Source organism: Tamandua tetradactyla, chromosome 8, assembly GCF_023851605.1.
Source record: "Tamandua tetradactyla isolate mTamTet1 chromosome 8, mTamTet1.pri, whole genome shotgun sequence".
In the NCBI taxonomy this organism is placed as follows: Eukaryota; Metazoa; Chordata; class Mammalia; order Pilosa; family Myrmecophagidae; genus Tamandua; species Tamandua tetradactyla.
In genome coordinates, this window is record NC_135334.1 from 27,682,198 (window position 1) to 27,709,576 (window position 27,379).

Consider the following 27,379-nt stretch of genomic DNA (forward strand, 5'->3'; position numbering starts at 1 on the left):
GGGTGGGTGGTTTAACCTGGTGGTAGAGCTGGCGTTTGAACCTGGGACTTCTGAGTCTACGTCTTAAGTAGTCCATTCCATCCCAGTTTTCCCACCAGCCCTGAGTGAAGCTGGAGGAGGCTGGCGTGGTCAGAAGACTAAAAAGAGAGTGGAAGAAAAACTGTTCAGGCAGAGCTTTTAGGATGCCACCCTCAGGGCACATGGGGACTACCTGATGGCTAGTCGGGCTGCCCTAGCAAACAAGTGAGTGGGAGGCGGGGGTGGAGAAGGGGTGCAATTTGTGTTTCCACAGTGAGAGGGCCAGAGATGGGCATCAATGTGGGTGCCAACCAGATGCTGTTGGCTCTGCTACACCCAGGCTCGGGAAGGTCCAGGTAAAGCAGGAAGCTGGTGGGAGAGAGCAGACCATCTTTGGAGGTGGCAGACCCACTCTGACTTTGTGGGGCTGTAGGGGGAGGGGAGCAGGGGGTGCCTGCTAAGACCAGCTCCTACTTCTTCTCCTATCCCAGGTCTGCTTGTGCACATAAGGCAGCACCAGAGCAGAGGACCAGGGATGCCCCAGGAGAGGGGACACGGCAAGAGCAGCTAGGGCAGAACCCATTAGTCAGGAGGGGTCTGGAGAGACCTTTTAATCCTGGTTGAGTACTAGGCATCTCCAAGTCCATAGGAAATGCCTCATGAACACTACGTGGGTCTGGCACTTTCTCCCATATTCACACCTGGCTTCCATCCAGATCTGGAAATGTGTGTGATACACTGGAGAGAGGACCCAGCCTCCCTGGTATTGTAGGGAGTACTGGGAGTCAGATGCTGTGGGTGAGGTGAAGCATGGTGGTCAGGCAAGGGGAAGGAGGTGCTACCACTTGGGGGATGGTGAGGAGCAGCGCCCAGGGGCGGGACTGCAGAAACAAAGCCGCAGCAGCCATCCTTTGGGATTCTCCTGGCCAGACCCAACTCTAGTCACCATCCTGTTACCCCCATGAAAGGACAGTCTGTATGAAGAGAACCATTTAGGAAGCCTCCACGCTACACCTGGGGCACAGGAAAGGATGGGAGTGGGGGGCAAGAGAGGTGGGAAAATGCCCTGGAGGAGCCCAGCCCCCTAGAGCAGATGCTGGAAAAGCTGAACCACACGGGGCCTCATGCCAGCCCCTTCCCCCTCCCAAACCTCGGGCCCCTCCCTGCTCCCACCTTCTCCGCCAGCCTGGGTGTTCATCCCCATCCTCTTGGCACATGCAGGGCCCTCAATCTGCCTCTGCCCATTTGCAGGCATAGTAGGGTCCAACCGAGCAGCTCATCGGCCTCCAGCCCTTCCCTCCCAATGGCTGCAAACACATAGGCGCCTTGGCTTTGCTCACACGGGCCCCCCTGTTTGGCACTTGGGGCTCTGGGTATTGCACTCCAGGGAAGTTCCTCACAGCTGTGGCTCAGAGGGCGGGACTGCCTGGAGAGATGGGTTTGCTCCGTACAGCTGACTTGACACTCTTTTAGGCGTGTCTCTCAGAAGCGTTCTTGCCCAGAAAACGGGCTGGCAAAGGAGATGGGCAGCTGCTTCCCAGAGCAGCTTGGCCAAAAGGCTCAAAAAAGCTGGATGGACTGTACCTGTTTTGGTTTACTAAAGCTGCTAAATGCAATATACCTGAAATGGACTGGCTTCTACAATGGGAATTTATTAACTTACAATTTACAGTTCTGAAGCCGTAAAAATGTCCAACTTAAGGCATCAATAGGATATACCTGGACCCTGTAGACAGGCTGCTGGGCCAGCTCTGTTGCATGGGAAGGCACATGGCTGGCATCTGCTGATCCTCCTCTACTGGCTTTCATTGCTTTCAGCTTCTGGCTGCTCCATCTCTTAGCTTCTTTGGGTACTTCTCTGAATTTCATCTCTTAGGGTCCCTGGGTCTCCTCTGAGCTCTCTGGGCTTTGTCTTTGTGTCCTTCATCCTCTTGTAAAGGACACCAGTAAGGGGATGAAGATCCACCGTGAATGAGGTGGCTCATATCTCAATTGAGATAACCTAATCAAAGGTCCCACCTAGAATAGATCTGCACCTACCAGAACGGATTAAAAGAATATGGCCTTTCCTGGGGTACATAATAGCTTCGAACTATAATAGTGCCCTATTCTATGCGAAAAATTCCACCATGGTAGGAGAAACTGCAAGAAACTACTATACAGCATGCTTACTAAGTGCCACGTTCCTTGTACTGCATGGCATCTGATTTTATTACAACAACCCAGTGAGATAAGCATTATCACCATTACAGATGCAACAGAGGCTAAATAAAACTCAGCAAAAATGTGAATGGCTCAGCCAGGATTTGCACCCTGGCCTATCTGGTTTCAAAGCCCATGGCATTTTCACTAAACCCAGCCTCCCACAGTTTCTCTCCTCTGCCTCAACCTAGCCCGCTCCATAGGACAACAATTCTAAAAATCCCTAGGAAACCCAAATAAGGCAGCTCTATTGGAATGGGACCCAAATGCAGGTGCTGTGTGTGTCCGTGTGGGTTTGGGTCTGTGTATATCTAGGGGTACCTTGAGAAGGGAGAGAGGGGTGTTGGCAAGCAGTGAAAAGGCAGTGCTGGCTAGAGCTGGCCTGCATGAGTCACCTTACTTCTCCCCAGGAGAGTCTCAGCCTAGACCCAGGGGTCATCTCTGTTGAAATGTTCCTAGGGATCCATCTCCACGGAGTCCCTGCCACTCACCGGCCTGGACAATAGGGCAGAAAGATCATCTACCTGCTCTGACCGTTTTCTTCCAGGTCTTGATATGTCTTTCCTTCAACTCTTCTGAATAGTTTAGAGCAGACACTGTTCTTTCCCTGTTGTTCACTCCTGACAATTCACACTGCTTGAGCTGAGCTCAAACGGCTATGAACATGTAACTCCACATCCCATGTCTGCCCCATGTGGAATCCTGGGCTCGGAGTTAGACTCAGACTTCAGGATGCAGGGAGGAGCAGACAGCACCATGCCCCCTCCCCTTTGCTCCTCCCTGCTCAGTCATATCCTGGGAAAGACACAACTTCCAGGCACATTTCTAACTAAACACCTTGCCTAAGGCTTAGTCTCAGAGGAAATAAGAAGAGTGGACCAGGCAACTATCAGGGAACAGGAGGATGGGACAGTCTGCTAAGTGCCCCCTGCCCCCAGTCCTCAGGAGTCCCCACTTAACCAACCAAGAGAAGAAAAGTCCTCTCCCAGCCCAGGGCTGCTGGCCAGCAACTGTCTTCATGGTTATGCTACAGAGAGGCAGAGAAAACGCGGGACTCCCTCTGGTGGTGGTTCTGGCCCAGGCTGCCGTCGGAATCACCTGGGAAGTTGTCACTAATGCTGCTGTCAGGGTCCTACCCTGGAGACTCTGATTAATTGGCTGAGGGAAGGGCCAGGTATTGGTCTTTATTATTTTTTTTTACACATCCTCCCTGTGCTGCAACCTCCCCCTCCCCCCAACCCCTAACTTGCCCAGGAGATTCTAATGTGCAGCTGCAATTTAGAACTGCTTATCCAGGGCACAGCCCAGGCCCCGCCTGACTCTCTGCTGTGGCATGGTGGGGTGAAGTCTCCAGGATCCAAAAAGCTGGAGCCACAGTCAAGGGCCACAGGATGGGGGCCGAACGCTGCAGCTTCTGCTGGAAAGGCCTCGTGCACTCAGCAGGATTGCATGTGGAGCAACAGGTTGCCTGAGCCCCGCCTCTCAGCCCGTGGGGAGGTGGAGACTGCTGACTGGGGGCCCCGCCCAGCCCCAGCACCTGGTCCAGGATTGCCCGGAGGCTGGAGAGTGACCAGCAAAGGAGGGCCGGCCAACGGGGTGGGGGCAAGCTGGCCAGGGGTTGTACCAGAAGATTTCCACTCTCTGACAATCACAGAGCATCCTTCAGTTGGAGAGGTGGCTTTCAGCGTGCTGTCCCAATGGTGAGGAGGGGCCTCTACTACTGGAGGGGTCTCTGTGGCTCTCCAGCAGCAGGAATGGCCCCCTGTCCTGTGCCAGTGCCACATGTCTGGGAAGAGCAGGAAGCCCCACACCCAGCCGAGCCAGGGCCCAGGGCACACAAGGCCAGTGTGAACGGTCCCAGCCTGCCCTATGGGCTGAAGCACAGGCCACAGGAGTGGGCTTCACACCAAGTCCAGAAAACCCAGCCCTTACACCCTCCACCTCTGCAGCAACCCTTATCTGTATCTCCATGTGAACTCACACACACACACACACACACTGCACATCCACACCCCCTCCGTCTCCCCTCATCAGCTCCTCCATCTCTTCCCCTATATGAACTCACACACGTGGATCAGACACACACACTGCCCCAGACAAATCACACTGCACACACGCACAGCAGGTTAACACATCTGCGGGCCCCCATATACCACCTGGTCCCACAGGTCTGTCCGTCTCTGAGGGTGACACGCAAACGCACAGCGTTAATGACTTCAGGGTTTGAAGCCTGGAGGTACAATGGGACACAAAGAAAGGGGGGGCACACACCCCAGGGAACGAGCGTCCCCTATAGGATCACTCGCCTCCCATAGGAACACACCATCCTTCACTTCCAAGAGACTATGGGGGGAACCCAAGCATTGGGCCTGGGGCCACCAGGGAGATCTGCTCAGCCTGACCACAGGGGGCTGGCTGGGGCTTTCCACAGGGAGTAGCATTTCCTCTGAACTTCCAGTTCCTGCCCTTTGAGCAAAGCAAGTGAGGCTGGCTCTCCTGCCCCGGTCTGTGGTAAGGGATGAACTAACACGAGGTGTGAGCTGGAAAGGACTCACTGCCCTCACCTCCACATGTCCTTTATCTTCTGAGGTTTTCCTAGGACCCAAAGGCCCCTGTGAACTCAGGTACAAGTAGCTGAAGCTATGCGACAGGAGTCTTAGGAATGGAGAGGGAGTTCCTTTTGGGCGCTTGAGTCCCGGGGGCCTGAGGATTTGGGGAGATGCATGAGGGGACGTTGAGGAAGGAAGCTTTCCAAGCCAGGAGCCCCGTCTGCAGCTACAACCTCAGAGGTGTCTCTACCCCATCTGTCATCACCAAGGAGGCCAGGATCCTGCTTCCTCACCAGGCTGAAGGGGCAGATGGGGAGCGCAGAGGTACAAGGGCCTTCCTAGAAGCCCAGCCTCGTTTTTTCCAGCCACTCTCCCTCCCAGGTGAGAGATGCCCAGGTTCTCTACACTTCAGTTTGGGCTCCAGGCTCAGCAGTGCCCAGAATGGCCAGCGAGGGCTCTTTGCCTTCTAGAAAGTCAACGATGCCCTGCTTTTGGCTTCGGAGGGCCAGCTGCAGGGGTGAGCAGCCCACCCCATCCTGGATGTCCATCTGGGCTCCGGCCTTGACCAGCGCTTTGAGGATGGCTGTGTTGCCCTTGAGGGCAGCCAGGTGAGCAGGTGTCCAGCCCACCTTGTTGCGGGCCTGGACGTCTGCGCGGTGTTCCAGGAGGTTGATGACGCTCAGGAGGGCCCCTCTCTGGACTGCCAGGTGGAGGGGGGTCCAGCCTGACTGCTCGACAGCATTGGGGTCAGCCCCACACTGCAGCAGCACCAACACCACCGCCTCCTCCCCATGGCGGGCAGCCAGGTGCAAGGGTGTCCAGTTCATGTCTCCGTGGGCACATAGGTCTGCGTGACTCTCGGCCAGCAGGCGGATGATCTCCAGGTGGCCCTTGAAGGCTGCAAGATGCATGGGGGTCCAGCCCTGCTGGGTTGGCAGCTCGGTGCTGGCTCCGTACCTAAGCAGCATCTTGCAGATAAGATATTTGCCCCTGGCAGCCGCCGTGTGCAATGGTCCGTAGCCACTCTGATCGAGGGCGTCAGGGGCTGCCCCGCTCTTGAGCAGATGTTGGATGGCCCTGACCTTGCCCCGCTCCACGGCCAGGTGTAGTGGGGTCCTCAGGTTTTTCTGGCGAGCATCCATCTCGGCCCCCTGCCCGGTCAGCAGCTTGACCAGGCTGACGTGGCCAAAGTAGGCAGCCACGTGGAGGGGGCTCTTGCCTTCGGCCTCACGCAGGTTGGGGTCAGCCTGGCGGGAGACCAGAAGCCGTGCCACATTCTCAAAGTTGTTCTGCGCAGCCAAGAGCAGCGGCGTCCACCCCTCGTGCTCCTGAGCATCCACGCGGGCCCCGTGATCCAGGAGCAGGCGGGCGGTCCGGTCGTCCCCGTTCTGGGCTGCGAAGTGCAGTGGGGCCCAGCCGTCCTCGTCGGCCAGGTTGGCGTCAGCCCCGTGCTCCAGGAGCAGGGCGCACAGGTCTGGCTGCTGGTCCTGCGCGGCGATGAGGAGGGGCGTGTAGCCGCTGGCCGTCTGGCAGTCCACGTCCGTCTCGTGGGCCAGCAGCAGCCTCACCTGCTCCACGCTGCCCTGTGCCACCAGGAAGTGGAGGGGAGTGACCTTGTTCTCATAGACGCGCAACTCCTCGTCGCTGGGGACCGGGCTCTCACTGTCTGACAGCCGCAGGGCCTGCTTCAGGTAGTCTCCTGAGTCTGCTGGGAGGAAGATGGGAATGATAAGAGACATGTCCAGAGGTCATCTCGGGCTTCCCCCTGCATCCTGGAAGGAGCATCCAGGAAGCAAGACCACAGGAGAGAGGGAAATGGCTTTCCTGGTAATAACAGATCATGCCATAGTTAATACTGTACTGTGCAGCCAGACACAGCCCCATCATCTTAGAGAACTGAGTCTGGCAGCTCTTTCTGCAAAGAGGAGGGAAGAGAGCACTAGTCTCAGGAGGCCTGAATTCAAATCCCGCCACCACCACTTAGCATCACGTGACCAATCCTCCGCCTCTTTGAGCCTCTGTGTCCCGATCAGTGAGGGGGAGGCTAACCATGCCGTCTCCGCCTGCTGCTGGGAGGGTAAATGATGTGGGTAAAAACTTTCAGAAGAGTGCCCAGTACTCAGTAAGTGAGACAAGTTGTAAACAAATTTGTGGTTGGTGCTGTATCACCTGAACTCTTCCTGAGGTCAGTAAGGACCCACTTCTTCCTGCTCTTTTACCCAACACATTAGAATTTAAATTAAAACATAAGCAAAATCCCTGCCCAGCCCCAACCCCCAGAGGTTCGGATTTAATTCATCCGGGCCGGCTCAGCATTTTTTTTAATTCCCTGAGAACCAATGCTCCACCCCCCAGGACAGGAAGGGAGAAGTCAGGCAAGAACACAGAGTGGAAAGGAAAGCAGAGCCAGGAGCCCCAAGGGCATGTGTCTTTCTGGAACATGGACCAGGAGTGAACTAGGACACCACTCCCGACTTGTGATGGCCCAGGGAAGAGGACAGGGAAAGAGGACAGAGTTGAGACCACTTTCGCCTCTGCTGGGAATTCTCTGTTTCACCTCCTGCACCCTGGACCTACCGCTGTCCATCAGCTCCTGGCTGACTTCCTTGCTGACCTGCAGAGGGGAACCAGAAGACAAAGGGACAGATCAGCAGGCTGTTCTGAATCTGTGCCATCCTCCCCCTCCTTTCCTCTCACCAGCACCCCCCACGGATTTGCATCCTGGCCAGTCCTAGGAGACCTTTCTCTTAGACCATTCCTATGCCCACTGTGTCCACAATAGAACAGTGAGCAGGGAAGAACCTTCCAGGAAGAGGTGGCCCAAGCTCTTGCCCTCCCCTTGGGCCTAGGAAATACAGAGTGAAGTGGTGGGTTCAGAAAGGATGTCAATGCTAGCCCATGGCTGACCCCTGTGTTGGGGTATGGACAGGAGAGCAGGGTAATAAGCAGAGGAGAGCTTCCACAGGCCTGGGAGTAAAGTGCCCCTCTGTAGGAAAGGGCTCTGTTTAATCCCCCCACTGGGGAGAAGTATGTCCTTCTCACGGGTTCAGAGCCAGGGACAGCACTAGCCCACACAGCACCTCTGTGCCAATTAGGACATGGTGGCCCTCTGGATGGATGCAGCTGGAGCTGGGCCACTTGGCTTGGTGGGCAGGGTGGAAACTGGATTTCAGAGCCCACCCTAACCAGGCAGCCTTGTGAAGGACACAAGAACATAACAGATCACCCAGTGGCTCTGGGTAGCATGAGGGGGTGGCCTGCCCAGCCCGCAGCAGTCACCTCCTGGGGCCGGTGCAGCGATGGCTTGCAGGACACCTTCCTGGCCAGGACCTCGCTCTCCGGGTCAGCTACGGGGCTCTGGAGCAGGGACAGCAGCAGGTCCGTCTCCACTGTGATGTCTGTGAGCAACAGGAAAGCAAGCAACAGGCTGGCCAGCGGCCCTTACCCATTTTAGACACCCTAATATTTCCTGTGCCCCCCCGAAAACTCATCGCTGGGTCATTTATGTTTCACATGTGCATGAGGGGGCAGGAAGCCTGGGTCCCAGCCTCAGCTCAGCGGAGCCACATTTGGTAAGTCATTGACCCACTCTGGGGATCAAAGGCCTTTTTCGTAAAATGAGATCCGGGGCTAAGGGATGTCTAAGATGCTCACATGCGTTTTCATAGTTTCTAAAGGACTGAATGACTTCAAAGTCTGGTTCATGCCCATGGAACAGATATAGGAACATGTTACAAATGAGGGCCCTGTAGGTTGGAAAGGACCCACGGCTAATGGAAGAACTCAGCTACACAGCCAGGCCAGACCCCATCTCTTCTGACTTCCTACAAGAGTTTTCTCCATGAAGCCCCACTCCCACAGGTGTACACATTTACCCCACATCTCAGCTGCTGGGGCTCCCTGATGCCCTTCTCCTAGCACATGACGCCGATTCTGCCTTAATAAGCTACCCCAGCCTGGGTGCTGCAGAGCTGCCTCTGCGTGGCTCTCAGGAGTGGCCTCGGGACTCCATCCTTCTCCCCTCCTGGACCCCTTACATCCTGGCCCACCCAGCTCCCCAACTCCCTGGGCAGGTAAGGCTGGATGAGAACCTGAAAAGCTCGGCCTCTTCTTGGGGTCCTGGTCCCAGCAGCGCTTCATCAGATCCACCATCTGCTGGGCCTCCCCGGGCCACTCCGCTGAGACCTGCTGCAGGGAGGGCCGCGTGCCCGCAGCCACGTGGATGATGACGGCCATCATGGTGAGCCCTGTGGGAGGAGGCCAGGCCGTGTGGGTGCCAGGAGGCTGCAACACGGGCGCTGGGCACACCGTAGGGGCTCCATAAATGCTTGGGGAGGAAACAGCTAAACTGTGGGCAGATGGGAGGTTCAGGTCTGAGCAACTGAGTCTCTCCGGCACAGCTCCAGCCGCCTCCAGGCCAAGACCGGACATAACTCCCCCACCCTCACCCCCAACCGCAGGCCCGACGCACAGGCCCAGTTAAAGGCTTTGCTTGTCCACTTGGCTAGGTCATCCAGTTCCCTGACACTCTGTCTTCTTGGCCTCTAGGTGGCAGGGGCAGGAGTGCAAGAAGGCGGGGGAAGGGCAGGGGAAGGGCAGGGGAAACCCTCTGGAAGACAGGAGACTTAGAGCCAGAAAGCAGGAGGGGAAAAGCTGATTTTTGTCTACCCTTTTACTTTTAAAGTGAGTGCTAGAAAATGGGTGGAGGAATGGAGAGAAGGAGGATGAGAACGGGAACCCCTGAAACGAATTCGGGGTTCCCCCAAACAAACCGGTCTCTTCTTCAGCCCTCGCCAACCCTCAGCCCCCTTCTCACGACCCCATCTGGAGGGTGTCTGGCCCCACCTCTAGACACAACCCCAGGGCCACCCGCTACCTGAATACGGTTTCTTCTGAGTGAGGATCTCCCAGACGACGATCCCGAAGCTGCACATGTGGGAAAATGCCCCGAGTGACTCAGTGATCCACGGGCACCCCTGCCAGGGGAACTGCCAATCCCAGTCAATGCCGCTCCAGCCAGAGTCACCCTCCATTTCTCCCCTTCCAGTGGGCACGGATGGACTGACTTCTGGTTCCACCCCAGACATCGTCCCTGCCCCACCCTGCCCTTGGGTTGTAGGGCAAGGCAGACGGTGGCAGCAGCAGCCTGCTGGGTGTGCGGCTTGGAGCCCAGCCCGCACCCCTTCCTACCCCCTCACCTGTACACATCATACTTGGGCCCCAGGGCCTTGCTACTCTCCAGGAACATCTCGGGGGCGATGTAGCTGAGGGTGCCCCGCAGAGCTGACCTCTCGATGTACTGCATCTGGGTCGACTGTTCCATCCATTTGGACAGGCCAAAGTCTGAAAGCTGGGAGGAAGCCAGAGGTGGGGAATAGAGTGGTCATGGGGCAGGCCACTGGCTCAGCAGGCAGAGTTCTTGCCTGCCATGCCGGAGACCCGGGTTCGATTCCTGGTGCCTGCCCATGCAGAACACAACAAAAAAACTGTTGAATAGGGTGGTTGTGGAGTCTTGTCTCCAGGAAAGCACTCTGGTTTCTCAGCCTCCCACCATCCATGCTCTCCAGTGGCACGTCACAGCACGGGCCGGGGCTCTCCCAGCCCTACCACCTACTGCCTGTATGACCCTGGACAAGTCACTTATCATCTCACAGCCTCAATTTGCTCATCCGCAAATGGGCATCATGTGAGTACTTCATTCAGAATGTTCAGATGGGGATTAAAAGATGTAAAAGGCAGAAAGCACTGAGGACGCCACCTGCCAACTAGTAAGTAGCTGGCAGTTACAACTATTAGCGAAGTCGGCAAAGAAACGCCGTCTTTGGGGAGCCTGTGTTCACAGCACCGCCACGGGCCCTGAACCACTTACACTATAGCCTCATCATGTATATTCAACTCCCCGTTGCTTTCGCCCCTTGATTCATTCATTCACCAGCTTACCATTCTGGTGAATGAATGAATTCACCAGAAGGACAATTCGGCCAGGTACTGAGGATCAGGCCATAGACGAGAAAGGTGAGACTCTCCCCCCCGTTACACCATAAGTGCTGATTAGAACAGGGAATATGATCATCAATGAAATAACTTCCCAAATGATCATATACTTAGAACTGGGGTTAGCGCTATGAAAAGACAGAGGCACGGTGAGGGTATACAACAGGGGCCTGTGGGGGGCTTGGGGAAGGTCTCCCTTCAGAAGTGATTTGAGAGCTGAAGGATGAGCAGGTGTTTGCAAGATAAAGAGGGGGGTGGGGAACAGTTTTCCAAGCAGAGGGAACAGAATGTGCAAAAGTCCTGAAGGAGAAAAGTGTGTGGCATGTTTTAGGATCTGAAAAATGGCCATGATGCCCCTTCCTAGGGATTATCTCATTTATGTACATCCCCACTCTAAGAAAGAGTGGGAGCAATGGGGTTTATTCTACCCATTCTAGAAATGGAAAACTGAGGCCCAAAGAGGGTTATCTAAGCATCCTGGTGCCTAGCCTCATGCACCAGCTTTCAGTACCCATCCTTCTCTGTTTTAGGTGTGACCTGTACCTTCAATATTTGTCAGTAAGCAACTTGAAATTCTTGACAGGCCAGAGAGAAGGCACATAGATAATCCTGCCCACCTGGGGCAGATGCTAGAGTCAGAGGGGCTGAGGGGACAGGCCAGGGACCTCACCTTGACATGCAGATTGCTGTCCAGGAGGATGTTGCCCGGCTTGAGGTCCAGGTGGAGTAGAGGCGGCTTAATACTGTGGAGGAAGTTCATGGCCAGGCTGGTCTCGTGGATGATGCGGAACTTGAGCTGCCAGCAGAGGCTGTGGGTGGGCAGGGTCTTCTCCAGGGAGCCGTTGGCCATGAACTCCATCACAATGCCAAGGGGCTGCTTGCACACCCCATAGATGGAGACGATGTGCTGAAATTTGATCTTCTCCATCTTGGCTGCTTCTTCAATGAGGCAGTTCACATCGGTGCTATGGCAAGGCAGGAGCAAGAAATGGCAGAGGGTGCCCCATTAATTGCCAAAGCAATCAGCAGAGCACACAGATGGGGCAGGATGCAAGGCTGTGCAGACCCAGGGAAGACTTGGGGGCTTGCATGGAAGGAGGGGAGGAAAGAGAAACATCCCCTGATGGTCAGCAGGTAGCACACGTTAAGGGCCAGATACCTGGCATCGACAAGACAGGAAGGAAAGGAATTTGTGGGTGTAGGAGTGAGTCCACTATGGAGAGGTGGCCACAGAAAGCAACACAGCACAGCCTGTGCTACTTGTTTATGTGTATACCTCCTCTGGTACACTACGAGCCCCTGGAAGGCCAATATTATGCCTCATGACTCCTTTTAAAATATTTATTGTTGTTTTGATTATAAAGTAATACATATACCTCAAGGAAAGTCTAGGGAATGCACAGAGCTAGAAAGAAGACTATTAAATCATCAGTAATCCAACCTTCTGGAGTTGGCCTCCATTAATATATATACATTTTTTCATCACTTAGTTGTGTATTCATCGTCATGATCATTTCTTAGAACATTTGCATCAATTCAGAAAAAGAAATAAAAAGAAAACAGAAAAAAATTCATACATACCATACCACTTACCCCTCCCTTTCACTGATCACTAGCATTTCAATCCACTAAATTTATTTTAACATTTGTTCCCCCTATTATTTATTTATTTTTAATCCATGTGTTTTACTCATCTGTCCATAAGTTAGATTAAAGAAGCATCAGACACAAGGTTTTCACAATCACACAGTCACACTGCAAAAGCTATATCATTATACAATCATCTTTAAGAAACATGGTTACTGGAACACAGCTCTACATTTTCAGGCAGTTCCCTCCAGCCTCTCTGTTACACTTTACCTAAAAAAGTGATATTTATTTAATGCGTGAGAATAACCTCCAGGATAACCTCTCGACTCTGTTTGGAATCTCTCAGCCATTGACACTTTATATTATCTCATTTCTCTCTTCCCCCATTTGGTCGAGAAGGTTTTCTCAATCCCTTGGTGCTGAGACCCAGCTCATTCTAGGATTTCTGTCCCACGTTGCCAGGAAGGTCCACACCCCTGGGAGTCATGTCCCATGTACAGAGGGGGAGAGCAGTGAGTTTGCTTATCATTTTGGCTGAGAGAGAGAGGCCACATCTGAGCAACAAAAGAGGTTCTCTTGGGGGTGAGTCTTAGGCCTAATTTTAAGTAGGCTTAGCCTAACCCTTGCGGGGTTGTATCATATGAACAAACCCCAAGATTGGGGGTTCAGCATATAGCTTTCATTGTCCCTGCTGCTTATGAGAATATCAAGAATTTTCCACTTGAGAAGTTGAATTTTCCCCCTTTCTCACCATTCCCCCAAGGGAATTTTGCAAATACTTTTTTATTCACTGGGATTTATCAAGGCATCACTCTGGACAAACCTACAAAATCTCATGCCCTACTCAAGGTTCCATGTACTTATGGTGTTCAATTAAGCTGTCCACATAAGTTATATTAGGAAATGCACTAAGCAAAATATAAATTTTGTACCAAATAAATATTTTTTGCTTTAGTCTCACACATAAGTTATAAAGTTTTAAAATATTAATTACCATCTATTTTCAACACCCTGCAGTATTGACTTTCCTTTGTTCTTCCTCATGCAAAACATTTTGAAATTTGTACATTTAGTCACTATCATTATACACTCTAGGCATTCCTAGATTACACCATCTCAGTCTTTATCGTATATCTTTCCTTCTGATATCATTTGTGCCCCCAGGCCTCCTCCCTCTATCATTCTCACATTCAGCTTCATTCAGTGTTCTAACATTATTGTATTACAGTTAGGTAGTATTGTGCTATCCATTTCTGAATTTTTACAATCAGTCCCGTTACACAATCTGTATCTCTTTAGTTCCAATTCCCCAATACCCTATTTCTATCTCCTGATGACCTCTGTTCTTAACTGAAATTATCCAAGTTCATTCATTAATGTTAGTTCATATCAGTGAGACCATACAGCATTTGTCCTTTTGTTTCTGGCTAATCTCATTCAGCATAATGTCCCTAAGATCCATTCATGTTGTTACATACTTCATAACTTAATTCTGTCTTACAGCTGCATAATATTCCATCGTATGTATATAACACAGCTTGTTTAGCCACTTGTCTGTTGATGGGCATTTTGGCTGTCTCCATTTCTTGGCAATTGTAAATAATGCTGCTATTATAAACATTGGTGTGCAAATGTCTGTTTGTGTCTTTGCCCTCATGTCCTCTCAGTAGATACCTAGCAATGGTATTGCGGGGTCATATGGCAATTCTATACTTCGTTTCCTGAGGAAGTATATTGTGTACACTGTCTTTACTTTTTGATGAAGTTCTTTGATACACAAAAGTGTTTAATTGTGAGGAATTCCCATCTATTTCTTTCTTTCTTCAATGTTCATGCTTTGGGTGTAAGGTCTAGGAAACCGCCTCCTATTATAAGATTTATAAGATATTTCCCTACATTTCCTTCTAACAGTTTTATGGTCTTAGATCTAAAGTTTAGGTCTTTGATCCATTTTAAGTTAATTTTTGTACAGGGTATGAGATATGGATCCTCTTTCATTCTTTTGCATATGGATATCCAGTTCTCTAGGCACCATTTATTGAAGAGACTGTTCTTCCCAGGCGAGTTGGCTTGACTGCCTTATCAAAGATCAATTGTTCATAGATGAGAGGGTCTATATCTGAACACTCTATTCTATTCCATTGGTCAGTATATCTATCTTTATGCCAGTACCATGTTGCTTTGTAATAAGCCTAAAAGTCAAGTAGTGTGAGAACTCCAACTTCATTTTTCTTTCTCAGGATACTTTCAGCTATTCAGGGCACCCTGCCCTTCCAGATAAATTTGGTTATTGGTTTTTCTATTTCTGAAAAGTAAGTTTTTGGGATTTTGATTGGTATTGCATTGAATCTGTAAATCAATATAGGTAGAACTAATATCTTAATTATAGTCTTCCAATCCATGAACACAGTATGCCCTTCCATCTATTTAGGTCTTCTGTGATTTCTTTTAACAATTTCTTATACTTTTCTCTGTATAGGTCTTTTGTCTCTTTAGTTAAATTTATTCCTAAATATTTTATTCTTTTGGTTGCAATTATAAATGGAATTTTTTTTCATGATTTCCCCCTCAGATTGTTCATTACTAGTGTATAGAAACACTACAGATTTCTGTGTTGACCTCATAACCTGCCACTTTGCTGTACTCATTTATTAGCTCTAGTAATAAATGAGTTTTGCTGTGGATTTTTCAGGGTTTTCAATATATAGTATCATATCATCTGCAAACAGTGAGAGTTTTACTTCTTCCTTTCCAATTTTGATGCCTTGTATTTCTTTTTCTTGTCTAATTGCTCTGGTTAGAACTTCTAACACAATGTTGAATAACAATGGTGATAGCGGGCATCCTTGTCTTATTCCTGATCTTAGGGGGAAAGTTTTCAGCTTTTCCCATTGAGGATGATGTCAGCTGTGGTTTTTTCATGTATTCCCTTGATCATGTTGAGGAAGTTCCCTTCTATTCCTATCCTTTGAAGTGTTTTCAACAGGAAAGGATGTTGAATTTTGTCAAATGCCTTTTCTGAATCAATCAAGATGATCATGTGGTTTTTCTGCTTTGATTTGTTGGTATGGTGTATTACATTAATTGATTTTCTTATGTTGAACCATCCTTGCATATCTGGGATGAATCCTACTTGGTCATGGTGTATAATTGCTTTACTATGCTGCTGAATTTGATTTTCAAGAATTGTGTTAAGGATTTTTGCATCTATATTCATAAGAGAGATTGATCTGTAGCTTTCTTTTTTTTGTAATATCTTCGTCTGGCTTTGGTATGAGGGTGATGTTGGCTTCGTAGAATGAGTTAGGTAGCTTTCCCCTCTTCAATTTTTTTGAAGAGTTTGAGCAGAATTGGTACTAATTCTTTCTGGAATGTTTGGTAGAATTCACATGTTAAGCCATCTGGTCCTGGACTTTTCTTTTGGGGAGCTTCTTAATGACTGATTCAATTTCTTTACTTGTGATTGGTTTGTTGGGATTGTCTATTTCTTCTCGAGCCAATGTTGGTTGTTCATGCCTTTCTAGGAAGTTATCCATTTCATCTACATTGTTGAGTTTATTAGTATAAAGTTATTCATAGTATCCTCTCATTACTTCCTCTATTTCTGTGGGATCAGTGGTTCTGTTTCCTCTCCATTTCTGATTTTATTTATTTGCATCCTATCTTCTTCTTCTTTTTGTCAACCTTGCTAAGGGTCCATCAATCTTATTGATTTGTTCATAGAACCAACTTCTGGTTTTGTTGATTTTCTCAATTGTTTTCATGTTCTCAATTTCATTTATTTCTGCTCTAATCTTCATTATTTCTTTCCTTTTGCTTGCTTTGGGGTTTGTTTGCTGTTCTTTCTCTAGTTCTCCCAAGTGGACAGTTAATTCCTCAATTTTTGCTCTTTCTTCTTTTTTGATATAGGCATTTAGGGCAATAAATTTCCCTCTTTGCACTGCTTTTGCTGCATCCCATAAATTTTGATATGTTGTGTTTTTCATTTGCCTTGAGATATTTACTGATTTCTCATGTAATTTCTTCCTTGACCCACTGGTTGTTTAAGAGTGTATTGTTGAGCCTCCACATAGTTGTGAATTTTCTGGCCTTCTGCCTATTATTGATTTCCAGCTACATTCCTTTGTGATCTGAGAAAGTGTTTTGTATGATTTCAATCTTTATACATTTATTGAAACTTGCTTTGTGACCCAGCATATAGTCTATCCTTGAGAATGATCCATGAGCACTTGAGAAAAAGGTATATCCTACTGTTGTGGGGTGCAATGTTCTACAAATGTCTGTTAAGTCTAGCTCATTTATTGTATTATTCAAATTCTGTTTCTTTATTGGTCCTCTGTCTAGATGTTCTGTGCATTGATGAGAGTGCGGAATTGAAGTCTCCAACTATTATGGTAGATGTATCTATTTCTCTTTTCAGTGTTTGCCTCATGCATTTTGGAGCATTCTGGCTTGGTGCATAAATATTTATGATTGTTATGTCTTCTTGTTGAATTGTTCCTTTTACTAATACATAGTGTCCTTCTTTGTCTCTTTTAAATGTTTCACATTTGAAATCTAATTTGTTAGATATTAGCATAGCTACTCCTGCTCTTTTCTGATTGTTATTTGTATCAAATATCTTTTCCCAACCTTTCACTTTCAACCTATGTCTATCCTTAGGTCTAAGATGCATTTCCTGTAGACAGCATATAGATGGGTCCTGTTTTTTAATCCATTCTGCCAGTCTGTGTCTTTTGATTGGGGAGTTTAATCCATTAACATTTAATGTTATTACTGTATGGGCAGTGCTTTCCTCTACTATTTTGCCTTTTGGATTTTATATGTGATATCTAATTTTCCTTCTTTTTACCTTTATTAAATGTCTTCATTTCTACACTCATCTCCACACCTCTCTTTCCTGTCTTTTCCTACCTGTCTCTAGTCCTCCCTTTCATATTTCTTGCAGAGCCATTCTCTTGATCACCAATTCTCTCGGTGATTTTTTTGTCTGAAAATGTTTTAATTTCTCCCTCATTTTTAAAGGACAATTTTGCTGGATATAGTATTCTTGGTTGGCAGTTTTTCTCTTTTAGTAATTTAAATATATCATCCCACTGTCTTCTCACCTCCATGGTTTCTGCTGAGAAATCTACACATAGTCTTATTGGGTTTCCCTTGTATGTGATGGATTGTTTTTCTCTTGCTGCTTTCAAGATCCTCTCTTTCTCTTTGACCTCTGACATTCTAACTAGTAAATGTCTTGGAGAACGCCTATTTGGGTCTATTCTCTTTGGGGTGCGCTGCACTTTTTGGATCTGTAGTTTTAGGTCTTTCAAAAGAGTTGGGAAATTTTCAGTGATAATTTCTTCCATTAGTTTTTCTCCTCCTTTTCCCTTCTCTTCTCCTTCTGGGACACCCACAGCATGTATATTTGTGCGCGTCATATTGTCATTCAGTTCCCTGATCCCCTGTTCAAATTTTTCCATTCTTTTCCCTATAGTTTCTGTTTCTTTTTGGAATTCAGATGTTCCATCCTCCAATTCACTAATTCTAGCTTCTGTCTCTTTAAATCTACCATTGTAGGTATCCATTGCTTTTTCCAGCTTTTCTACTTTGTCCTTCACTCCCATAAGTTCTGTGATTTGTTTTTTCAGACTTTCACTTTATTCTTTTTGTTCATTCCTTGCCTTCTTTATATCCTCCCTCAATGCACTGATTTGATTTTTGATGAGGTTTTCCATGTCTGTTCGAACATTCTGAATTAATTGTTTCAACTCCTGCATCTCATTTGAATGGTTGGTTTGTTTCTTTGACTGGGCCATATCTTCAATTTTCCTAGTTTAATTCCTTATTTTTGGCTGGCGTCTAGGCATTTAATTACCTTAATTAGTTTATTCTGGAGATTGTTTTCACTTTTTTTACCTAGGGTTTTCTTGCTGGGTGAATTTGCTGTCTATCTGTTCTTTGACATTCAGTTCAGCTTATTCTGGACCTCTAGCTTAGGTTTTGTTTAACAGATCAGAATTTTTCAGTCCTTGTTTTCTTGTTTCTTGCCCTGCCTATATAGTGCCTTTTTTCCCCCCACTTAGGAGGGTCTATTTAGATATTATACACCCCCGCCAGATTTTCCCAGACCAAACTGGCCTCCTGTCAGGAGGAAAGAGTCACCTCTGTCAGTTTTCCCAAGGGTGAGACCCAGTAGATTGAAAGACTTTCCTATGAAGCCTCTGGGCTGTCTTTTTTTCCTGTCCTGCCCAGTATGTTGTGCTTGTCTGCCTGTAGGTCCCACCAGCATAAGGTGATGTGGTACCTTTAACTTCAGCAGACTCTCCCTGCTGGGGATGTGGTGGAGACAGAGGAGAGATTGTAGGCTGGCTCTAATCACTTCACTTTTCCAGGACCTGGGGTCTGAATTCCTCGAGAGAAGTATTCCGCCTGAGCTGGGCCCCACACCTCTCCTGGGGAAGGCACAGGCTCCAGATAAACATTCAAACAAGGTTAATTCTGCCTATGCCTGGGGCAGTGGAGCCTGAAAAACCTTGCAGCTGTATCCAAAGAGCAGTCAAGCCGTAGAAACACAGCAATCAAAATGAAAGAGAAAAATCCTTTTCAGAGCAGGATCCCCATTCCCCGGGTTTGCCTATCAAGGGCTTAAGTTGGTATGTTGCTCTGTGTATCTCCAGGTCCTATGTGTCCCCTCCTTTCCTTCAGGGCCCAGACCTTTCAAACCCAAAAAAGCCTCTGTTTTTGTTTTTCTTCTTTCATCAGCCCTGACCCCTCTGAGCCAGGGCAAAACCTCCACTTTTACTCGAGGTTCAGCTGAGCGGGGGGCCTATTTTTAGTAGTCAGAATTTATTATTTAATTCCACAATTGGAGCTTGGTTGCTCATCCCCTGCTCCTGGTAAAATCTCTTTCCTTTCCCCTCTGAGAAGCAGACTATGGGGGAAGGGGCACCAGCTGCCATGGCTTGGGGAACTCGCGGTTCTGGGTGGGCTCACAGCCGGTCCAGCTGGTCGACACTGGGGTACGCGGTGCGTCCAGTCACTGACGTGGCCCTAGCAGTTGTTCTGTATCGTTCCTGGTTATTTATTAGCTGCTCTGGAGGACGAACTAAATCCCACACCTCGCTAAGCCACCATCTTTGGTCCTCCCTCCATTAATATTTTAGTATATATTTTTACCATACATTTTCAAAGTATTGCTCTCTCTTCCTTCCTCCCTTTCACTCTGTACTTCTCCTCTCTCTTTCAAATGTGTCGTGTGTGCTCTTTTGTGACCTGCTTTTCCCATTAATGTAGCATGAGCACTTCCTCACACTGAGATTCTCCCAAAGCACAATCTTTTATGGCTGCATGAAGCTCCACTTTACAGAAAAACTGTAATTAGTCCTCTTTGCACTGCCCACACCCTATTGCCATGCACAGCACAATACATCTGAACTGAACAGAAGTCAAAGCTTCAGGGAAGGTCTTACAAAATCAGCTTTCACAAACTCTCTGGCTCATTTCGCTGTATGTGCCCATGGAACAGCAGCTATGCGAATTGGTATGGATTGTTTGGGGAATTGCATAGCTGGGAATTAGGAGAAATGACATTTCTAAAAGCACAGCGTTTACAAAGCTGGGGCGGCAGTGCAGTCAGAGGCTGCCTGAGGCATGCACACAGACGCTCCCTGAGAAGCCAGTCTGAGAGCCCGGCCCCCACTTGAGGAGAAACCTCCCACTCTCCCTCTGCAGCCCGACAGGCTGCTCCTGTCTGTCCTTGCCTTTACTCCTCTACTGTCCACCCCCACCTCTGCAATTTACTGGATCTGTCTCTTCTTGTCCTCTTGAGTCCATAGGAACCAGGAAGACATCTGTTATGAAGGAGGAAAAGCCTGGGACCTAGAGTCAGACCAGTTTGATTTCAAATCCCAGTTTCACCATTTATTGTCTGCATGGCCTCGGCAAGGAAGCGCTCTAGGCTATGGTTTAACTGTGTAATGGGAATCATAGTAATGACTTTGCTCCATTCCCCTTCCCATGCAGACTTCTTTTTTTAAAATATTTTTATTGAGAAATCTTCACACACCATCCATTCATTCAAAGTATACAATCAATGGCTCACAGTATCACCATATAGTTGTATGGGCATCACCATGATCATTTTTAGAAGATTTGCATCACTCCAGAAAAAGAAATAAAAAGAAAAAACTCATACATCCCATACCCCTTACTCCTCCCTCTCATGGATCACTAGTATTTCAATCTACCCAATTTTTTTTTACCTCTTATCTCCCTTATTATTTATTTATTTTTTTATCCTTGTTTTTCCTTTCCTCATCTGTCCATACCCTGGATAAAAGGAGCATCAGACACAAGGTTTTCACAATCACATAGTAACACTGTAAAAGCTATATCATTATACAATCATCTTCAATAATCAAGGCTACTGGAACACAGTTTTCAACAATTTCAGGTACGTCCTTCTAGCCACTTCAATACACCATAAACTAAAAAGGGATATCTGCATAATGCATAATAATAACATCCAGGATAACCTCTCAACTCTGTTTGAAATCTCTTAGCTACTGAAACTTTATTTCATCTTATTTCTCTCTTCCCCCTTTCGGTCAAGAAGGCTTTCTCAATCTCTTATGTTGGGTCCTGGCTCATCCCGGGATTTCTGTCCCACATTGCCAGGGAGATTTACACCCCTGGGCATCATGTCCCACTTAATAGGGATGGCAGTGAGTTCACCTACTGAGTTCGCTTAGAGAGAGGCCACATCTGAGCAACAAAAGAGGCTCTCTGGGGGTGACTCTTAGGCATAATTACAAGTAGGCTTAGCACCTCCTTACGTGCAGACTTCTTGAAAGCATCTGTTATACCTGTTGCCTCTCTTTATCCTCCTGTTCCGCCATCCCTTTTCGTCTGGTTTCTGGCCTCAGTACTTCAATGAGCAGCTGTTGCTAAGGTCACGGATAACCTCCCTGTTGCTAAATCCAGTGGGTGTTTTTTTCATTTCCTGGTTTACTCATCTCCTCAGCAGCATGAGACATTGTTAATCTCTCACTCTTTGACCTTGAAATACTCCCTTACCTCAGCCATATGCCAACATTCTTCTGGATTTCACCCTCTTTCTGGTTGCTTCCTATTTCCTTTGCAAGCTCATCTTCCGTTCCTTGACCACTAGCCTCTGTTTGAGGCTCTCTCCTCAACTCTTTTCACTTGGTACCCTTTCTTTAGGCAATTCTGACATCTCCAGTTGGGTATCCAATACTTCACACGTCTAAAGTTAAATCTTGACTCTCCCCCTAGAGTCCACTACTCCCTCAGCCTTCTTCATCTCAGTGAATGGAGCTTCCAGCTCTCCAGTGCTCAGGCAAAGACCTTGGTCATCCCTGCCTTCTTTCTTCCTCTGATTTCCCATGCCTGTCTCTCTGCAGATCAACTCTACTGGCAAATACAGCAAGAATCTGTCCACTTCTCATGACATCTACCACTCGCATCCTGATCCGAGCCCCCTAATTGGTCTCTCTGCGTCTCCCTCTTCCCTTCCAGCATCTATTCTCCACCCAGAAGCCTGAGTAATATTTTAAAATTTTCAGACGGGTTTCTCAAAATGTTAAGCATAGAATTTCATGTAAGCCAGCAATTTCTCTCCTAGGCATATACCCCAAGAATTGAAAACAGGGACTCAGTATTCCATTGTTCACAGCAGCATTATTCACAACAGCCAAAAGGTAGAAACCACCTGAGTGCCAATAAATGTATAAACAAAATGTGGTCTATCCATATAATGAAATATTATTCAGCCATAAAAAGGGCTAAAGTCTTTCAATTCCCAGAGCCTGCACATACCAAAAAAGGAATGATGTTCTGATACATGCTACAACATAAATGAATCTTGAAAATATTTTGCTAAATGAAATGAGTCAGACACAAAAGGACAAGAATTGTATGATTCCACTTATATGACATATCTAGAATAGGAAATTTATAGAGACAGAAAAAGATTAGAGGTTACCAGGGATTGGGGAGAGGGGTAGTGGAGAGTTACTGCTTCATGGCTATGGACTTTTTGTTTGGTAATGAAAAAGTTCTGGAAGTAGTGGGGAATGTGCTAAAAGCCACCGAACTGTACACTGAAAACTGATTAAAACAGTAAATTTTAAGTCATCCATATTTTACCACAATAACAAAAGTGAAGGGGGGTGGGGGAAGTAAATCAGAGCACATCCCTGTCCTGCTCAGACCCTTGCAATGGCTCTCATTTCACCAAATCCTTACAATGGCATGCAAAGCCCTAAATGATCTACCCCACTCCTGGACATGCTTTGCTGAACTTATAGCCTATGACTCATTCCTTCACTCCCTCTGCTTCTGCCACACCAGCCCTTGCTGTTCTTCTACCATGTCAAGAGAATTCCCACTTCAGGAACTTTGCACTTACATTCTTCTTCCTAGAACACTCTTCCACACGGCTTGCTCCTTCATTTGCTTCGATCTCTTCTCAAATGATACCTTATTAGCAAGGACGTCACAGGCAATTCAGTATAAAATAGCAACCCCATTCCAACTCTGGCACTCTTTATTCCCCATACATAGCTTCTCCACAAATTGACATTTCTAGCTCCATCCTTTCCACTGGTAATCAGATCTACTCAACTCCTAGGTATTTCAGACAAGAAAATATCAAGCGGTCATAAGTGCTATAACAAAAATAATCATAATTATTTGTTTATTATCTGTCTTCCACAATTAGAGGAAGGGACTTTGATTTGTTGACTTAGTGCTTACAACGAAGCAGTCTCATCTATGCCCTGTCATCAACAACCACCTAACGAATGACTCACAAATTTTAATATTGCTGCCCAGACTTCTGCTCTGAAATCTACTTGACAGCTATTCTTGGCAGTTTAAAATCACCTTCATTTCAGTAGGTTCAGAACCGAATTCATGAACCTCCTCTACAGACTTGGGCCTCTTTTCATGTTCTCTTTAACACCACCATTCCACAAATATTTATTAAACGCCAACTGTGTGTCAGGCACTGGGGATAGAAGACTGGAAACAAAAACAAAACAAAACATAGACATAAACCCTGTTCTCATGGAATTCCATCCCAGCAGCCCAGACATCCAGAAGCATCCTTGACACTCTTCTTTCTCATCATGTCCCCAGTAGACAATCTAGCACCAAGCCCAGTGGAATTTTACCTGCTAAGTATTGCTTAATCCATTCCCTCTACCTCTACCACTAGCACTCCGATTTACATCCCCAACTTCTCTTGCCTCAGCGATGACAACAGTCACCTAACTGGACCAGCATCCACTCTGTCCCCTGTAATCTACTCTCCAAACTGTAATCTGATCATTTCCCACCATTCCCCTCAACACCAGCAGCTACAACCTGGTTGCAAACCCTTCGATGTCTTTCCACCTGCCCCTTTACTCGCTCAACTCCATCCATAATGGCCTTTTTCCATCCTTCATACTTCTCGTGTTCCCTTCTGCCATGGGGTCTTTGCACAATCTGTTGTCTCTCCCAGGAAAGACTGCTTCTTTTACCTAAGGAACTCATCCTCCTTCACATTTCAGCTCAAATGTAACTTCCTCAGGGAAGCCTTCTCTTAACTTGGTCAAACCCTGTAATAAGGCAGTCCTGATGGTCTCCAGCAGAACCAACTTGAGAGCCCTGCCCTGAGAGTTTGGGGATGGACAGGAAGGTGGAAGGGGGCTGCTCAGGCCGTCATATCACCCAGTACCCAGAAGGAAGGAGGCGGCTAGAAAGAGCGAAGCAGGATACATTCGGGAGGTCAGATGGGATGGGGCATCTTTGGACGCCAGTTCCTGCTCACCTTTGACCTCTGTCAATTCCACAAACAGGTACTGCGGTGCCAATTCTACACCAGGTAGAGAAAGAAAGCAGACATGGCTCTGCTTCTTCCTGTGGGAACTCAGGCTTCTGGGCAGAATTTAGAAACCCGAGAGAAAGAGCCTCAGCATCCACCTAAGTCAACTCCTCCCTCAGTACTTCCCTGTGCCAAAAAGCTGGCCCGGCCTCAGTTTCTCCTCCGTGAAAGGAAAGGACCAGCCAGAGGGCGGGGCGCACCGGTACCTGGTGGCGTCGGGCAGGAGGCCGGGGGAGCACTTGATGGCGTACTCGGTCCGCCAGCGCTTGTGCCGCGCCTGGAACACTTGGCCGAAGCCGCCGCTGGCCACTCGGCGCCAGTCCTCCTCGAAGTCGTCGCGGCTGAAGAGCGTGAGGCTGCCCAGCGGCCGCTCGGCGCCCGCGGCCATGGGGTCGGCGGGGGCCCCCCTGGGCCCTTCCCGGCGCCGCGCACTCGCGCGCAGGGGTTGCAGGTGGGGTGGCCGCGGGAGCCGCCGCTTTCTGCTCCTCAGGTCCCGGGGTGGGTGGAGATCGCGAGGCCAGCCTGGCCCTGCCTCCTTCTTCACCCAGGAGGAGCCGATCCTGCCCTGCAAAGGCGGAGAAACCCAGACCTGAGGCCTGAGGCCCCAGGAGGGGAGGGACTGGGGAGTGGGACTGGGGGCGGGGGTGGGGGAGGGAGCCTGGGCCTGGGAGGAGGGTATACCTCTCGGAAGCACCCTCAAAAGACTCCCTCTTCAAGAAACCCCCTTCCCACCCCAGCGTCCTTCCTCAGTCTCAGCCTTTGATACCCCCCACCCCCACCCCAGCTCAGCCTTGAGGGAGGGATGGGAGTGTTGGGAAAGGAAGTTGGAAGCAGGGGTCTGGCCAGATAATTTGGTATTGAGACCCTCAGCACTAGGTGGAAGTTGGTTTATCTATTTATGCAACTCATATGTAACAAGAATTCAGGAAGGGCTTAGGACTTCACAAGGATCTCTGTTGTCCTGGCAGTGGGAGAGTTTGAAACCCCCTCCTTTCCCCAGATAGCACTGAGTTCAGAAAGCATTTAGCTGGGCTTTTCTGGTCTGAATCTATTGGTTTGACTGTTTTGCTAGTTCCATTGTTGCTGTTGGCCTTTAGTTTGTTTTCTTTTCTTTTTGTTCTTGCTTAGTATCTAGGAGGTCACTTTAAAGATGCCAACCAGTCTAGGTGTGCTGACACACACAGGAGGGGTCAGCAGGGACAGAGTGGGTGTGAGGCTCATGTTTTCTGCAGGGAGCTCTCCTTCGTGGAGCTGCTTTCTGCTCAGACCTCAGAGGGCAGAGCCCCTGGCCTGGGTGGGGCTGTGGCGGAGGGGAACTGGGGGCAGCTTGTGGCCAGGGATCATCAGAGAGGAGGCCCCAGGGGATAGCCAGAGCATAACCGAGAACCCGTTCCCTAGGAGCAAGGGCTGTTGAGGAATCTAGCCAGAGAGCTCAGTGCAGATTTAGGCAGAAGGGGAGAAAAGGCACCTGCAGAGGCAAAACTGGCTGCTGGACGTGGTGAGTAAAGTTAACCGGGATGGCAGCGGGAGGGGAGGTCTCCCAGAGAAGCAGTTGGCAGCATGTCATGTTGTCCCCTCCCTCCTTTCTCTGGATTCTCTGCTCCTTTCTGCCTTCCTGGCCTCACCTGCAGGGGATGCCTTGGCCCATATCTGGGGATGGCACTGAGGAGGAGGAAAGCTTCCCAGTCCTGGGCCTGAGGTTTCCTCAGGGTCCTAAGTCTGTGGCCTGACCGTGACATCCCAGAATAGAGGCAAACTACAAGCACTTGGATAGGTGAGTTTCCCCAGGGGCATACCAGGGCAGGCACTTCCAGGGGAACAGCCCCAGGGTGGTGCAGGGTCGGCTACCTCTCCTCTGCAGCCAGACAGGGTCTGGGCTGAAGTCCACAGGGACACAAGTTCAAGGACCCCACCTGCTAGAGGAGGTGATTCCTAGCCTTTGGTCCAAACCTATAGAATCCTTCATCCACGTCACAAATCTTCTAGACCCTTAGGAAATAGTGCAGGCATGAAAGGTGAACAGACTTCAGGTGGAAGCTGGAGAACTTGCTCTTTCCACAACAATTTACAGACAACCTCCAGGACGAATTCCGGCAAGTAGAATAAGAACGGAAGAGTGACCCAGAGGAGTTGTCATAGGGAACAATGTAATACCCCCTATTACTTGAGCATTAGCTTTGCTCCAGGAACAGTAGGTACTTTACTTACTGTATACACTTTACAGATATTACCTTGTTTAAAACCATGACAACATCATGAGGTCAGCATCTCCCTATTTACAGAGGAGAGGACTCAGTGGTAAAGGTAGCTAGTGAGTGGTAGAGTTGAGATTCAAACCCGTATCTGTGTGGTTTCCATGGGAAAGTTTCCATGGGAGGAGAAGGGGCAGGCTTCTAAGAATATGGAAAAGGAGGGTGTAGGGGAAAGCATTATGACCTCCGGAAAAGAGTGAAGGTGATGGACGCTGCATATGGAGCAGCAGACATACGCCAAAGGCAAGGTCAAAGAGCAAGGCAGGGCACACAGAACTTACTGCCCCTGGAGCAGCCCTGTCCACTCCTGACAGGTCCCAAAACCTCCCCTAGGGAAGCTTGGAAGATGGCAGAGGTCATAAAGTTGAGAAGTGGTCTCTCACCTTTCCCCGGGTGTGTGAGCATGGAGATGGAAAAGGTGAACAGCCCCCTGCCGCTGGGCAAGGCTGACTCAGGCCCGATCTCTGACATTCACCAGGATCTCCCTGGGTGACTGGAGGAAATACTAAGGAAGGCTAAATGTCTGAATAGCTGGAACCGGTTGTGGAAATTCCCCTGGGCCCAGTTACCCCTGAAAGGCTCTCCAGGGAGCGCAGGAAACCAGAAGCTGCCATTAGCTGTGTGTAGAGACTCTGATAGGAATGTTGAAGAAAGTATCATCCCTGGAGGAGGGGACATCCAGGGAATCAAGGCAGGCTGTCAGGATCCCAAAGAAAACATCCCTGAGACTTTCTGTACAGGGGTGGAAGTGGAGAGCGACATGCAAGACCCAGAGTGTGTTCCTTCTGACCCACCTGTAGAAACAACCAAACTGTGGGTTGAAGGCACTGCTGAGGTTGCTGAATAACCTGGCATTGGGGAGCTCCTTGCCTGCAGAGCAGCTATATGTATATACC

At 48.7% G+C, this 27,379-nt stretch overlaps 1 protein-coding gene across 1 annotated transcript; it reads right to left on the minus strand.

Annotated features, from left to right (window-relative positions):
• Window positions 1-1,654: 1,654 nt before the first annotated feature.
• On the minus strand, window positions 1,655-25,970 carry ANKK1 (ankyrin repeat and kinase domain containing 1). Its single transcript, XM_077114696.1, has 9 exons — window positions 25,857-25,970; window positions 24,438-24,796; window positions 11,434-11,728; window positions 9,968-10,119; window positions 9,646-9,695; window positions 8,861-9,016; window positions 8,049-8,167; window positions 7,347-7,383; window positions 1,655-6,474 (listed from the first exon to the last, which is right to left on the minus strand). The coding sequence occupies exons 1-9, from the start codon at window positions 25,968-25,970 to the stop codon at window positions 5,171-5,173; spliced, it is 2,586 nt and encodes an 861-aa protein (XP_076970811.1). The 3' UTR covers window positions 1,655-5,170.
• Between the last annotated feature and the right edge of the window lie 1,409 nt (window positions 25,971-27,379).

What these genes read in the sequence shown, in the direction of transcription:
- ANKK1 (XM_077114696.1), bottom strand. Translation starts at nt 25,970, where the DNA reads ATGTCACGGTCAGGCCACAGACTTAGGACCCTGAGGAAACCTCAGGCC. An exon ending in GAAGAGGCCGAGCTTTTCAG is followed by an intron (nt 8,168 to 8,860) that starts GTTCTCATCCAG and finishes TGTTGCTCACAG; the next exon opens with ACATCACAGTGGAGACGGAC. An exon ending in CGCTGCACCGGCCCCAGGAG is followed by an intron (nt 7,384 to 8,048) that starts GTGACTGCTGCG and finishes TCCCCTCTGCAG; the next exon opens with GTCAGCAAGGAAGTCAGCCA.